Consider the following 13,561-nt stretch of genomic DNA (forward strand, 5'->3'; position numbering starts at 1 on the left):
TTTTGTTGGGGTTTTTTGTGCTGTTTTTGCTGCTATTTTGACGGCGTCTTTCAAGAAACTTCTAGATTTGGGTAATGCAAAACTGGAGAAACATTTAACTATATTCTCTCAGTTCAGATTCTGCCATTTCAACTTGAACACGGCCAATCTGGAGTGAAAAAGGTCTGCAACAATAGGGTTAGGTTCTGCTTTTGTGAGCTTTGTGGAGTCTGTCTGTAATCTTCAGACACTCCCTGCTATTAACACACCAAGATCACATTGACCTGTAGGGGTGAGTGATGTAGAAGCAAAGATCTTGCCATAAGTTGAGAACCTCATGGTGCTGTGGAAATACTCACACTCCAGCAAATTCTATTATTTTATGAGCAAATACACTAGCATCGCTTCATTCAGTTTGTATCATCATATTTCACAAGAACAATACAATTATTATTTGCATTTTCATTGAGAACGACATTTGCTTTTTCCCATACTGCGGCAACAAAACTATGCATTTCAAATTTAGGCCGTGTTATATAAATGTCTATATTAATGTCTACATGACTTGAGTTGGAAAGGAATGTCTGCACAGCCTGTGGTCAGAAAACTTGAGTGTTGTTGTATTTTGGGGCCTTTTCTTTGGCTTTGAATTATTCATGGGACAGGCAGTGAGTGGGACTATGGCCCAGCTGCTGCAGAGACAAAGCTGCAGGGCAAAACCACACAGGTAATGTAGACTCCATTATGGAAACAGAGCCCGATACAGGAGGATGAATAAAAAAGGATGTGTTGTCTGATCTTTTATTGTGCAACACTGAGCAGCTCCAGGGTGCACCGTATGGGTTTTGGAGACAACAGTGGGGAATTTAAAGAAAGGGGAAGTAGTTTTAGTCAATGCAGCTCTGAAGTCATGCACAACAATGGATTTTGTGGAATGACTGATGATTATATCAGAAAACCTTATGTAATAAAGTTTTAGCTATAGCTACACTGTACGTAATCTAATTTTGAAGCCGCTTTTTCCTGAAGTTAAGTATGAAAATCGTGCCCCGTGTACAGATTTCTTACTGAAATCCGGGCCAGTATTACGTATGTCTAGAATACTTTAACCAACCTTCGCCAGACAGCAATAACTTTCCGGTTTTGATTGTTTAGGACCTGACAGAACCTTTCTCTGAGGAATCTGCCCCGTCATCCTTCTCCAAACTATCAAAAATCCAATCATCTCTTCCAAACAGCGGACACTTACCACCAAGAGGGCAAACAGAATGACCCCGCAGCTCCACACGTCCGCTTTCCTCCCGTCGTACTTCTCTCCCTACGGGCAAAACAAAAGCGGGACAGTTTAGGACATCATAAAAACAAACATTAATATTACAAAGTGAAATATGAAACTCACCCTGATGACTTCTGGGCAGGCGTAGTGCGGAGATCTGTGGAGAGAGAACCATAAATTATTAAGCGTGTTTTATAGAGTTTGAGTTAATAAGTCAAGACTCCGCTGCATAAAAGGACAATTTAGGTGGAGCGTAAAAGTGTCCGAGGAGCATAGATCAAGATGTTCTGGAGGTATGGGCTTAGTCAAGGGCGCGCTCCTCTCACTATATCTGCAGCACATGGAAGACTGACCGAGCGGACCGGTGACTCCACTGACAACCAGACTGACAACGATATCATCACACGGTTTACTGCATGGGGCTGTGACTGGGAAGCTTCATGGACCACTGGAATGGAAGAGACAAGTGATATTGGCCGAAAGAGATCAATAGTGCACTCACACAATATTTTGGGGACATCTTTTTACAGCAAAGTCTGGGGACGGGTAATTATTAACTGTCTTTCCAAAACAGAAGAGAGGGATGAACTTTTTCACGTGCCTATATGAGACAAATAATAGTCCAAATAGAAAAAAATGGTATGGCTCATATAATCTTGCACTTCTAGAGTCTGTATCTTAATATAATCAAATTTCAAAAGATTATTCCACTCTTTTTTAGACGTTTTCTGGTGGAATAAGAACTCATATCACACACAAATAAAGTCCAGGCTAAATCAGGCCCTTATGGATACTTTTTCACAGCAGATTGTTCGGTAGAAGTGGAAAAATGGCAGACGTAGCAAGTGCTAGCTAGCGTTAGCATGCAGCATGATGCTAACATGAAGCACCATGTCAGCATTCTCCGTTATTTATGTATTTATGGGCTGTTGAACCACTTTGCTCCTCTCCACGTCGCTGTATCTTTATTTAGTAGAAAACTGTATCAATAACTCTGCATCTGTTAAAGTAGTTTTTGAATAATTCGAGAAAGTTAAGATTTGTCTCTTCTTTGTTTTCCCCCTTAAAAGGAACAGGTCACTGTTTTTACATACTGAAATATGTTCTTATCTGAGCTTAGACGAGTTGATGCGTACCTCTCTGGTCTTTGTGCGTGCCCTCAGTCACGCAAAAACAAGCAAAGATGTTGCCAGGATTTGTCCTCTCCCAATGTATTCCTATAGTTCCAAACGGGGGTGAAAGTTAGAAGCAAGCTCTTCCACGGGCACGCACACAGACCAGACAGGTATGTATCAACTCATCTAAGCTCAGGTAAGAACAAATCTCTGTATGAAAAAACGGTGGCCTATTCCTTTAACTGTTTCAAACATGACCATATATGGGCGATTCCCGAGATGCCGTCTGTATCTATAGGTTTTCACTCTATAACCGGTAGAAGAGCAAGAGGACATTCATTCATTAAACTGCCAAAGCCAAGACTCATGACTCTGATTGGTTAAACCTGTCTTCAACTTTGACTCTTGGCCAAGCCTTGTCTAGACTCATACAGACTAATATTCCCCAGTAAGATCACTTCATACTGCGTTAGAAATAAAGTATGTGCACTACCGTGTGTTGTCAAATAGATAAGAGAAACTGAACCCGCTCTCTCCCAGATGAGTGGCACATTTCTGGTGACTTTGTGGACTAACAAAGCCTAATTTGTGGATATTGACGTCAGGCGACAGCAGACATGAGGCAGCTCTGTTTGACTGGGCTGAGGTCCTGCACCTGTCTCTGCCTCTAAATCTCACATAATGGCGGGATATGTGTCACTAATGAGGCTTTATCTAAGGTGTGTAAACATGCTGGCCATTAGCTCAGCCTGTCTCCTGCGCTCATGAATAGCGCTCCCTGATGCTCCCCGCTCTTCTCCGGAGCCTGTCAAAATACTTGCCTATAACAAACAGCGCCAACAGGGCAAGTTCAAGCGCGAGTCCATGCAAATCAGGCCCTCCTGATTGCATGTGTCACTGTGCATTATGCAGATGAGCGAGAACGCAGAGGAGGAGACGCCAAAGACTGCTGCTGGCTGCGCCTTCTCATCTCCACAGTTGGACCCCGCATCATTATAAACAAATTATTTGCAGATACTAAAGTCAGAGGATTGGGTGAAGGTAGAGAGCCGAGTCCTCATACATCAGGATTACAAATTAAATTAGCCAGCCTTATCTGCTCTGCGCTCAAGAATAAACTACCAGTGACACCTCGTTTATGTGTGGAATAAAGTAAGTGTACAGCGTTGCAGAAAAAGTAGACCAGTATATAAATGCGAGTGCACATAATAGGGCCCTCTAAAATGCTATCTGTTACAAAAATAAAATGTATTCAAGAAGACAATTCATAAATATTTATAACAGATTAGGACCAAAGGACACTTTTAAGTCCAATGTTTTTCAACCTTCACAGCGGTTTGTGTTGGGTTTGATAAAGGGCCATGTGGGGTCTTATATTAACCTAAAACATGAACATTAGGTTAAAGTTTTCTCCAAGAACCTGGCGCTGCACTGCGGACGCACACTGACTACAACCAAACAAAACCATCTTTCAGCATGGCGGAAAAAATGACGCGATATATGGAAAACATAACCACGCGGTTCCATCTAAAGCCAATAACTCGGAACCTCCTCAGTAGATACTGTGGTACATCCCTGGTACTTACATAGGTAATTTTACCAGGTACTTACAGTGGTACGTTTAGGTAATTACAGTGGTACTTTATAGTGAACTTCAGTAGTAATACCTAAAGCAATAGTTTCTATGTAATAATAATGTGAGTACTAGATATGTACTGGATACTGAGAATTTAAACTAGCAGATAACTAAAGTGGTAGTTAATGGGTACTTTAAGTGGTAAGTCCTACACTCAGTGATGTAAGAATTGGCATAAAAGTGGGTTATGGTAGCAGGCTCTAATATGATTGTTGCTAATGATTATGATGACTTTATAACACATGAGTCTCTTTATTTTTATTACAGTGTTTTACTTGTGCTTGACACTTGTTTTGAAATGGTAAGCTCTGTATTGCTACGGTCTTTTCTGTGCTACTTATTCCATCTTAATAATACAGAAATAGTGTTTTATAGTCATACAATCCTAACTTAATCATACATAATTTCTAGAAATGACCTCTGAATGTATCTAGATTCTAGAAGTACCACATTTACTACCTAGGAATTGCTGCTGTAGTATCCTTGAATTACCACAATAAGTACCATAGATGTACCGCATAATTACCAGTAATTACCACTGTAAGTACCACAGATTTACAGGCCTAGTATAGTATGTGCCTCAAAGTACCACTGTTATTACTAGTTATTACCTCTGTAGGCACCATGGACTTACCGTATTCTAAAGTGTTACCTTGATGGTAGGTATGAAGTCGAAAATTGAAATTGAAAATTTTAACCTGGATATTGGCATATCCAGGTTAAAATTTTCAATTTCAATTTTCGCACAAAAGCCCTTTTTTTTTTTTCTAAACCAGTAACTTTTAAGATAAGTAAATAAAAAAATCAACATGAAAACATTGTTAAATATGGGATGTGGAGTTTCTTTTGTCCCAGCATTACCATATATACAACATGTTCAGAGCAGCTCAATGTATTTTAGTTATTTTTACATCATACAATTTATTTTCAGCCCTGGATCTGTGTTCTGTTCACATTCTAATCTGCAATAACTTTGAGCTAAAAGTGTACTCCAGGCAGTCGCGCAGATATCCCACATCCTCACACGGATACTAGAGATAAATAGGATGCAATAAGAGGCACTTGCCGATGACCAGCGTGAAAAATGCACTCTTTTGAGGAACAGTTGTGCGTGGGCCGACACAACATCAGTCTTCTACCCTGCTGTTTGTGAAAGCTCATTTAGTCTCTCAACCCAGCACTCCTGATCATGGGGAGAGTAGAGTTAGAGTTCACTCAGACTGAACCGCCATATTTGCACAATGTTTTTGGACAACAACCAGCAATGAGAGAGAAATAGATTCAGACTAAAGCGGGAAAAAGAACTGTTAGAAAAGTAAAAGTGTGATGATATGGTGAGACTTAAAGAGGGCATGTTATGGTTCACTTTACGGGCAGCACTGAATATTTAAAACCCAAAAAACAAATATATAACTTTATAGATTTCAAATTGTAAGCCTCTGGATCAGATGGCAGCAGAGGGCAATCCTTTGATGTTTCAAAAATAAAAACACAGTGGGAAAGGATCGTTTTGGTTTGAAGCCACTGTACATGCAAATATGTAATACACATTACCATATATGTATGAAGCGACACATTTACAAAGTGGTTGATGTTAGAGAATAAAATTGAATCACCATTTATCATACTGGGTCATGCTGTATGCTTGTACAATATCTGTAACCTTGACTCCGTATGTTTTCACTAACGTATCAGTATGACTCTCAGTGGAGGTTACTGATCCCTCTTTATGTGTAATAACAGCATTGCCAGACTTGAAGGACTGGCACAATGTCTTCAGTTCATGTTCTCCTGCCATAAGACATCCAGACTCTGTTTGTCATCTGCATCATCTCAGACAATTCAGTTTCTTCTACTGTACGACAGAAAAAAGGAACCAAAGTAGCAAAGCAAATTAAATCCATATACAACCACCATTCTGGCAAGAGTTTGCTTGGAAATTCCAATTAAGGTTGTTCAAAACACCCCATATGATTTCACAATTTTCAAAGAACAAAGCTGTCTGAGGAAGTGTGGGGAGAAAGAAGTGGATTATTTGCATATATTCCTTACTTGCCCAAAAATACTTCTGGAACAAAGTGGCATCAAGCAAAAGATGGGTAATAAAGTCACAAACGAGGCAAAACATCTATTATTAGGCATATCACCAAGAAGAGTTGAAAAAAAGTTTGCAATATCTCTTTTGGATCTTTAGAATCTCGGCACTAAAACTAATTATAAGGAACTGGAGATCCGTTAAACCCCTGAATTGTAAGAGTTGGCTTGAAACTATAGAAAGTACACAACACATGGAGAGATTGATTTATGTAATAAATAACAAAGAAGCTGAGTTTCAAAATAAATGGTCTCTCATTAACCAAAACAGATTCATTTTAAAAAATTTATATATTTCAAGAATTATATTTCCATGGTGGAGAGTCCCATTTACTCTTCTAATAAATGTCACCCAAGGCAGTGTTGGGGTAGTATAAAACAAGGATTTTTTTTTCTCCTGTTGTTGTTTGTTAGTTTCTTCCTTTTTTAAGCGATCATCACGGCAATTAATACACATGTACGTGCTTAAACCATTGTCACAGTACATCAGGCATGTAATAGCTCCCTTTGTCGTTGATTTTGTTTGTACACAAGTGGAGGGGGAAAAAGAAGACTAAATATTACGTGTAATTGTCAGATGGAACAACAACACAGCCCTCAACACACACTAATAAATACTCCTGTTTTTGTATCTACGCTCAGAGTCGTTGGAAGTGAGACTATCAATGAAACATTTCCAGCTGAATGCGTCTCAAATCTGGCAGAAATAAATGAAGATGACTGTACTGTACGTCAACCACGTGGATAACGGGATTCCCCTAAAGGGCTACTTCTGTCAAGCTTGTTTTAAAGCCACCGGATTCAGTCGGTATTCACACTTAAGGACGATCTAAATTCATCATCATCTTGAGGCTTGGCATTTAAGTGATATGATTGATCACAGTTGGGTAAGGTAATGGGCTAATGAACACATCTCATACATCGAGTCTGTTAAGTATGATTTAGAGCTGCATAAAACATGCGGGGTGCCAGTGGGAAGTCGCTACGTCAAAAATGATCACAATAAAACTCTTTTAATAAGCGGCGCAACGTTGGAAATGTGATTGCTGATGCTTTACATTTTCTACAGGTTACTTTCTGTCTCCATGTTAATGAAAGAAAGCACTCAAATCATTATAAACATCACATTTGTTGCCTGAGGACAAATTGGACAATAACCTGAGGGCGAGTGTGCGACCCAGCTTTGCTACTGTACGGAGTGCACGAAAACACCATCAGCGCCTCTGACAACAACAAGCCATTTTCCACCCAAATTAGCGAAGCTTGTCGCCACATGTGAGCTAATTTCCTCTCATCAATCACTACAACCGAACTAATCAAACAACAGCGAGCGGTGCGCACACAGCTGGGCCGCTGTGACACAGACAGATGGAGTGGCAGGCTATGGGTGCTCATACTGTATCCGGGGTCCCATCCGCACGGAATCAAGCTCAGGACTAAAGGGAAAAATAGTTCATCAATCCCACGTATCATCCATATGAAACAATCATTTTCTAAGCTAGATCACAGAGTGGAAAGATCTCAAAATGCCACTTTTGTCACAGCTGATACCAAGTAGTTAGTTATTCACATATTATGTAGTTCCAGGACCAATTCTGTAGACTGTATGAAAGTTTGATAGATTTTGGTGCTTTTTTTTAGGTTTCATAAACATTTTTACCCATTTACATTTTGTTCTATGTGTGGTCAAGTCTTAAAACCTAAATATCTGAGAACTAATCACAACGCTTCTAAGTTCTAAGTTTTCTTTTGGAAGTAAGTTGTTTCAGAGTGTGTGGGAATAGAAATTAGCTGTTTTGGGCCAAGGGATATCGTCTCCAGTGTAAGCCAGAAGGGGAGACAGCTTTCAAAAGAGGATGACAGAAAAAGAAAATCGACCTTGTAAGGCAAAACTGAAAGTAAAGCCAATGCATTCAAAAATGGCAAATGTGCATACTTTCTATGGCCATGTCACCAGTTTTGCTTCCACTCTAAATAATAAAGTATCAAAGAGATGTCCTTAGGCTGACGTAGTTATTACCATTGGCTATAACCCAGAAAACATGGGCTCTCTTTTATCAAACTGCATGAGGATATACTTTCATAACGGTGAATTGGTTTCGATAAAAGGAAATAAAGGCCACATTTAAATGGCTATTGATAAATCCAACGTACAGGACAGTTTTAATACTACCTATGCAAGCGCAAAAAAAATAAAAAACAGAGGAAGGGAGTCAAGCAGTTTCATGTTCATTTTCATATCTTCACTTGGTCTATAAAAGTAGAAGCAGAACTTTGGCAACATCTACAGTGGGGCAAAAAAGTATTTAGTCAGCCACCAATTGTGCAAGTTCTCCCACTTAAAAGAATGACAGAGGTCTGTAATTTTCATCATAGGTACACTTCAACTGTGAGAGACAGAATGTGAAAAAATCCTAGAATTCACAATGTAGGATTTTTAAAGAATTTATTTGTAAATTATGGTGGAAAATAAGTATTTGGTCACTTCAAACAAGGACGATCACTGGCTCTCACAGACCTGTAAATTCTTCTTTATTATTCTTCTGTCATTATTTTAAGTGGGAGAACTTGCACAATTGGTGGCTGACTAAATACTTTTTTGCCCCACTGTAGCTGCGTAGTGACTTACAGCACAAGTACTTTGCTATATTTTCTGTCATATAAGGCATCATCAGCCATGTGCTCTTTGGTTAATGTTGTTTTTCATACAGGCGTCGCGGTATTTATCAGCCTATGTGTTATCAGTCTGGTGTCTGGTGGCAGCTCCCCCAAGCCCAAATAGTATCGACTGGAAAAAGGGTATTTTGAAACACTATCAGAGCATCAAATATGTGTCAGTGGTCGGTGTATGAACACACATGTGGTTCATGTAATCCACCTGAAGCGACGCTCATCTCCACTCGGCTCCATTACCCGTGGAATACATTTGCGTCAACCTTTTGCACGATAAATGAGTTTAATTAACGACTGTCATATCTGCGCTTAGAGATGGGGGCGTCCGGGGGGAGCATAAATAATCAATACCTACAGAAACACTACATGCAGAGCTACATTATGCATTTGGCGCTGGCAGTTATGAATGAAACATCCCCGGCTTGTTTCTGTTAGATCCAGAACACTGGAGCAGAACAGGGAAAACAGAGCTTAAGGAGAGCGAGGGAGTGCGTCGGCTCAGCTTACACCTGCAACAAGTGCCTTCAGCAAATGCACACAGGGGAGCTATGCACTGCACCTGGAGTACATGGCACAGAGCGGAGTGGAGGATAAAGACAGGGAAGTGGCTGTCGGGGAAATATACCACTTCATTAATGCAGAGACCTAAGTGAGAGTGTTCCTCGTTCATAAAGAAGTTGTCAGGTCAAAAACAGTTCATTTTGAATCTTTTGTCATACATTCAGCGACGTAATCTCCATATCACTGAGGTCGTCCAGCTGTCTGAGATTTACAATATATTTGCAAACACAACCTAAAAGAAAACAACATGGTGACTTTATAATGTGGAAAGTTTTTTGGCCTCGTTTTAGTCCTTGTTTCAATTTAACGGAGCATACTGAAATGATGTAGTAAAATATCACAATAATATAGCTATTGCAATATTGGTTGGATTGACAGTTGATGTTTCATCATGCAGTCTTTTTTGGGAGACAGGGAGGTTGGTTATAGTAACACTGGCACTTGCTCACAGTAAACCATTTCCACCATCTGATATTAGAAGTAGGGCCCGACCGATGTGGATTTTTGGGGTCCGATACCGATATGAAGGGGGTTGGCATGGCCGATAGCCGATATATAGTAGGCCGATATTTTAAGTAATTTAATCTAGTTTTTTTAATCTTTCAAATAGCCGATAGTTAAACACTTAGTATTATAATAAAGGTTTAAAAAATAAAAAATATATCTAAAATCGACCTATGTGGGTTTTTCTGAGGCCGATGCCGGGATGCACCACTGATATTTTTGGCAAATATTTTTTTTAAACTCTCTGTTTATGAAGCTTCTAAACGTGTCAGTGTTGAACTGTGACAGCAGGGGGCACTGTATATACATGTTTAGTAGGTACTTCAGAGGGAGCTTGTTTGAAAGACAAAAATGATTTGTCTCTGTCTCTTACGGTTCCGAGATTCATTTATTGCTATTTTTTTGGTGGGAATCGAACCCGGGACCTTTGGGCTGTGAAGCACGAGCACTCACCTCAGCGCCACCGTGCCGTTTATACACAAAAGTCTACAAAAGGGTTGATTTTAAAGCCCAGACTGAGCCCTTTCCAGTGCAGAAACGTTCGGTTCCGGAGGTATCGGCCAAAAAAAGGCAGAAAATTTCCAAATATCGGTCGGGCCCTAATTAGAACGGTCCGGTCACATCTCAAAAGCATAAGACATCTCCTCTGAAATACATGACTTTTATATAATTCCATCAGCCACCAATCTTATTTGTGTTATTCGAGCTTGCTGTAAATTTCGTGGCAAAGATCAAATGTCAAAAGAGATTGGTGTCAATTTCAAGGGGAGGGCATTGTGCAAAACATGACTCATGAGAAAACTGGCACACTGATTATGTGACTGATGCCAGTGCTCTGTGTACTGTGCTGCGGGAGCTAGAGGGACAAGCTGGCCCACTCAGGACAAAGCGGCTCCGAGGTCAGAGGAACTAAGCCATGCCGGAGAGCTGCGTACAGATGTGAAGTCGCGTGTATCCTACGGCTTCATTTTAAAAACTGCTGATTTGGAGGAGTAATCTGGAGGGAATCAGGCCAGAACAGTGGACAGATGTGAACGAGGCTCTTAGCTCTTGCTCCTGATGCGTGCATGACGGCTGCAGAGTATTCTTTGAGTTCTGAGTCCTTTCGAGTTTCATGAGGTTTTATGTACTCCTCTTCCTGCTTGAAAGCAACTTTCAGCTCGGAGCGCATTTATGTGAGACACTGTAAGATTAATGGGTTTGTGGCAGTCGTGACTTGCAGCAGATCATAAAAGCGGGCATCAGATATGAGGGGAGCGAGGACCGTTATGTTATGGCCATGGCCCGGCCTGATTTCTCACTTGGGACAAACAACAAACACTCCCCTTTCAAACACTAACATAACACCCTGGTACAGCAGTGGCTTTGAGTGCACAACACCCGTCGGCCCGGGCAGAAAACTTTGCTCAAAAAAAGGGGGGAAAAAATGATCATATTTAAAGTAAAGACAACTTCGATAAGCTTCTGCAATGTCACAAGATTTATTTTTGTCCAGGGTTGCATTAATGTTTTCCTGGGATCTTTTATTGATGATGGGAGAGTTGAACCACAGAGCAAAGTTATCTCAAAGATTTTCAAAAGGGTTAAGGACCTTGTTTTACCCAATCATCTCACAATAGAGCAACAATAATGGAAAAACCTGGTCATACAGAATATAGAGGATCTGACTACATTCTTTGGGCACATAATGTTGATTGACAAGCCATAATTATCCAACAGGTGACTTTTAACTATGTAGTATGCGTTTGTCTTCTTCTTTACAGGGGAACAAGGCGTAGTAAATCGCGCGATTACTTACCCGCAGCTGGTTTCCAAGAGACTGTCTCCAACCTGAAGGGACGCCATGCCGAAGTCTGCTATCCTGATGTTATTCTTTTCATCTAGCAACAGGTTTTCTGGTTTCAGGTCCCGGTGGCTGCAAGACAGACAGAGAATCAAAGCATTAACAACACACAGAGCACAGCCTGGCCCTGGCTTCTCTCAACCTGCCTCTCTTCATGTGCAGCTGGCATTTATATTACAAAGGCATTAGACAAAAAGTAAAGTAAAATATATTGAGGGGCTGGAGGGAAAAAGACGAGTTTACGGACTGGATGGGATGATTTCTGCCTTATGGAGGTGATTGTGATCCCCCCCCCCCATTATTTAAGTAGCTAGGTCCCAGCGTCTCATGAAAATTATGGCCCCAGGGTGGACCCGATTGTACTTGTTTTTAGAGGTAGGGGAAACAGAGGGGAGAACACACAAACTCTACAAGACTGAAGTTTTTCTTGTTTTCAAACTTTTCACATCATGTACTACGTTATAAAATTCTGGACCCAGTGCCACCAGTCCTAAATTAAGATCAAACCGGGACTACACCAGGTCTAAAAGGGGTAAAAAACGTGATTAAATTGTGGCTAAACAGGGTATAAACCATTGCTTAACCAGATAAACACCTGACTTGTGTGCAAATGTGTTAAATCTAAAATGTGTGTGTACTGCAGTTTGGGAATCCCTGCCCAAGAACTTCAGACTAAAAGTGACAGCTAAATGTTGATCAGACTTTAATATATGGCAACATGGATATTGTCAAAGTATAGTGAAATAGGGCTGCACAACATAGGAAAAAATATATAAACATGATACTGTGTCATAACATGACTTGTGGATCCAAATGAAAGAGAAGGAAGTGGCACCTTTTACAGATCACATCAATGCTGTGGACCCCAGCTCGGAAGGACACTAAGGAGAACCAACTTGCCTTTTTAGACTGTAAGGTTATCATAGGGGGAAACTTCAGACAGAGGTTTACAGGAAGGCAACTACTGACCAGTGTTGATGTTTAACCGAAAGCATCCGCTCCAGCACAAACCAGGGGTTATCAGGATGCTCAGACATAGAGCTAAAGAGGTGCCTACCAGTGCAGAAGAAGAGCAACACGTCTAAAGAGCCCTCTCAAGCTATGTCTATCCTAACTGGTCTTTCACTAAAGCGCAAAGGGCAAGAAAGACCCAAAGAACAGGACAGACAGACCACAGAGCCCAGAAGAAAAGAGTCGCGGTGCCGTATGTAGTTGGGGTCTCAGAGAAACTTCAGAGAATCTTTAGGCAACACAGGATTCCAGTCTCCCACAAAACGGTGAACACACGGAGACAGCAATGTGGTTTATTCTATTCGATGCAAAGAAGAAGAACACAAGGAACATTATATTGGAGAAACGAAACAAGTATTACAGAAGAGACTTTATTAACACCGAAGAGAAAGCACAAGCGGCCCTCAGTCGGCTGTTCAGGTAATTAGCAGTGATCAGCTATGAATAGGACAGAATAGATCGATACTCTGGGGTGAGCAGGTCGTGAGAGACGCTATACTTCAAAGGTGTTGACCCACAGGTGAGAGTAGCTGGGATTTGGTCTTTATCTAGGAGCTACGGGCGGAGCTGAACCTTAGTTCGCTGACGAAGCCTTTTGGATGAGAGGCGAAACGTTCCAGACTTGAACTACAGAGTACAGAAGATAACTCAAGTGCCTTCATTGAAGATGGACAACTCCTGTGCGACTGAGAGCTCACACAGACGTCATAACATAGCATCAGCAAAGCAGTGAGCATTTCATCACAGCAGCAGCAGAAAATTGAGTTGCAAGTCTGCTTTGTTATTAAGTGATTTAAGTGACTCAATTTCCATAGTTAAAGTTTCTATTTTCGAGAAAAAAAAAAGGAAAACAAAAGATGAGATTTCAG

The 13,561-nt window shown here is 40.7% G+C and overlaps 1 protein-coding gene across 3 annotated transcripts in view; it reads right to left on the bottom strand.

Moving 5' to 3' along the window:
• Positions 1 to 13,561, bottom strand: part of LOC306972062 (serine/threonine-protein kinase BRSK2) — a 237,188-nt gene that overhangs the window by 49,021 nt on the left and 174,606 nt on the right. For all 3 annotated transcript variants that reach the window (XM_079568514.1, XM_079568513.1, XM_079568512.1), the window contains exons 5-7: positions 11,637 to 11,753; positions 1,379 to 1,412; positions 1,229 to 1,297 (exon numbers count right to left, since the gene is read on the bottom strand). In XM_079568514.1, the coding sequence (XP_079424640.1) occupies positions 1,229 to 1,297; positions 1,379 to 1,412; positions 11,637 to 11,753 (220 nt within the window). The remainder of the gene's footprint in view (positions 1 to 1,228; positions 1,298 to 1,378; positions 1,413 to 11,636; positions 11,754 to 13,561) is intronic.

This window comes from Gobius niger (assembly GCF_951799975.1).
Source record: "Gobius niger genome assembly, chromosome: 12".
In the NCBI taxonomy this organism is placed as follows: domain Eukaryota; kingdom Metazoa; phylum Chordata; class Actinopteri; order Gobiiformes; family Gobiidae; genus Gobius; species Gobius niger.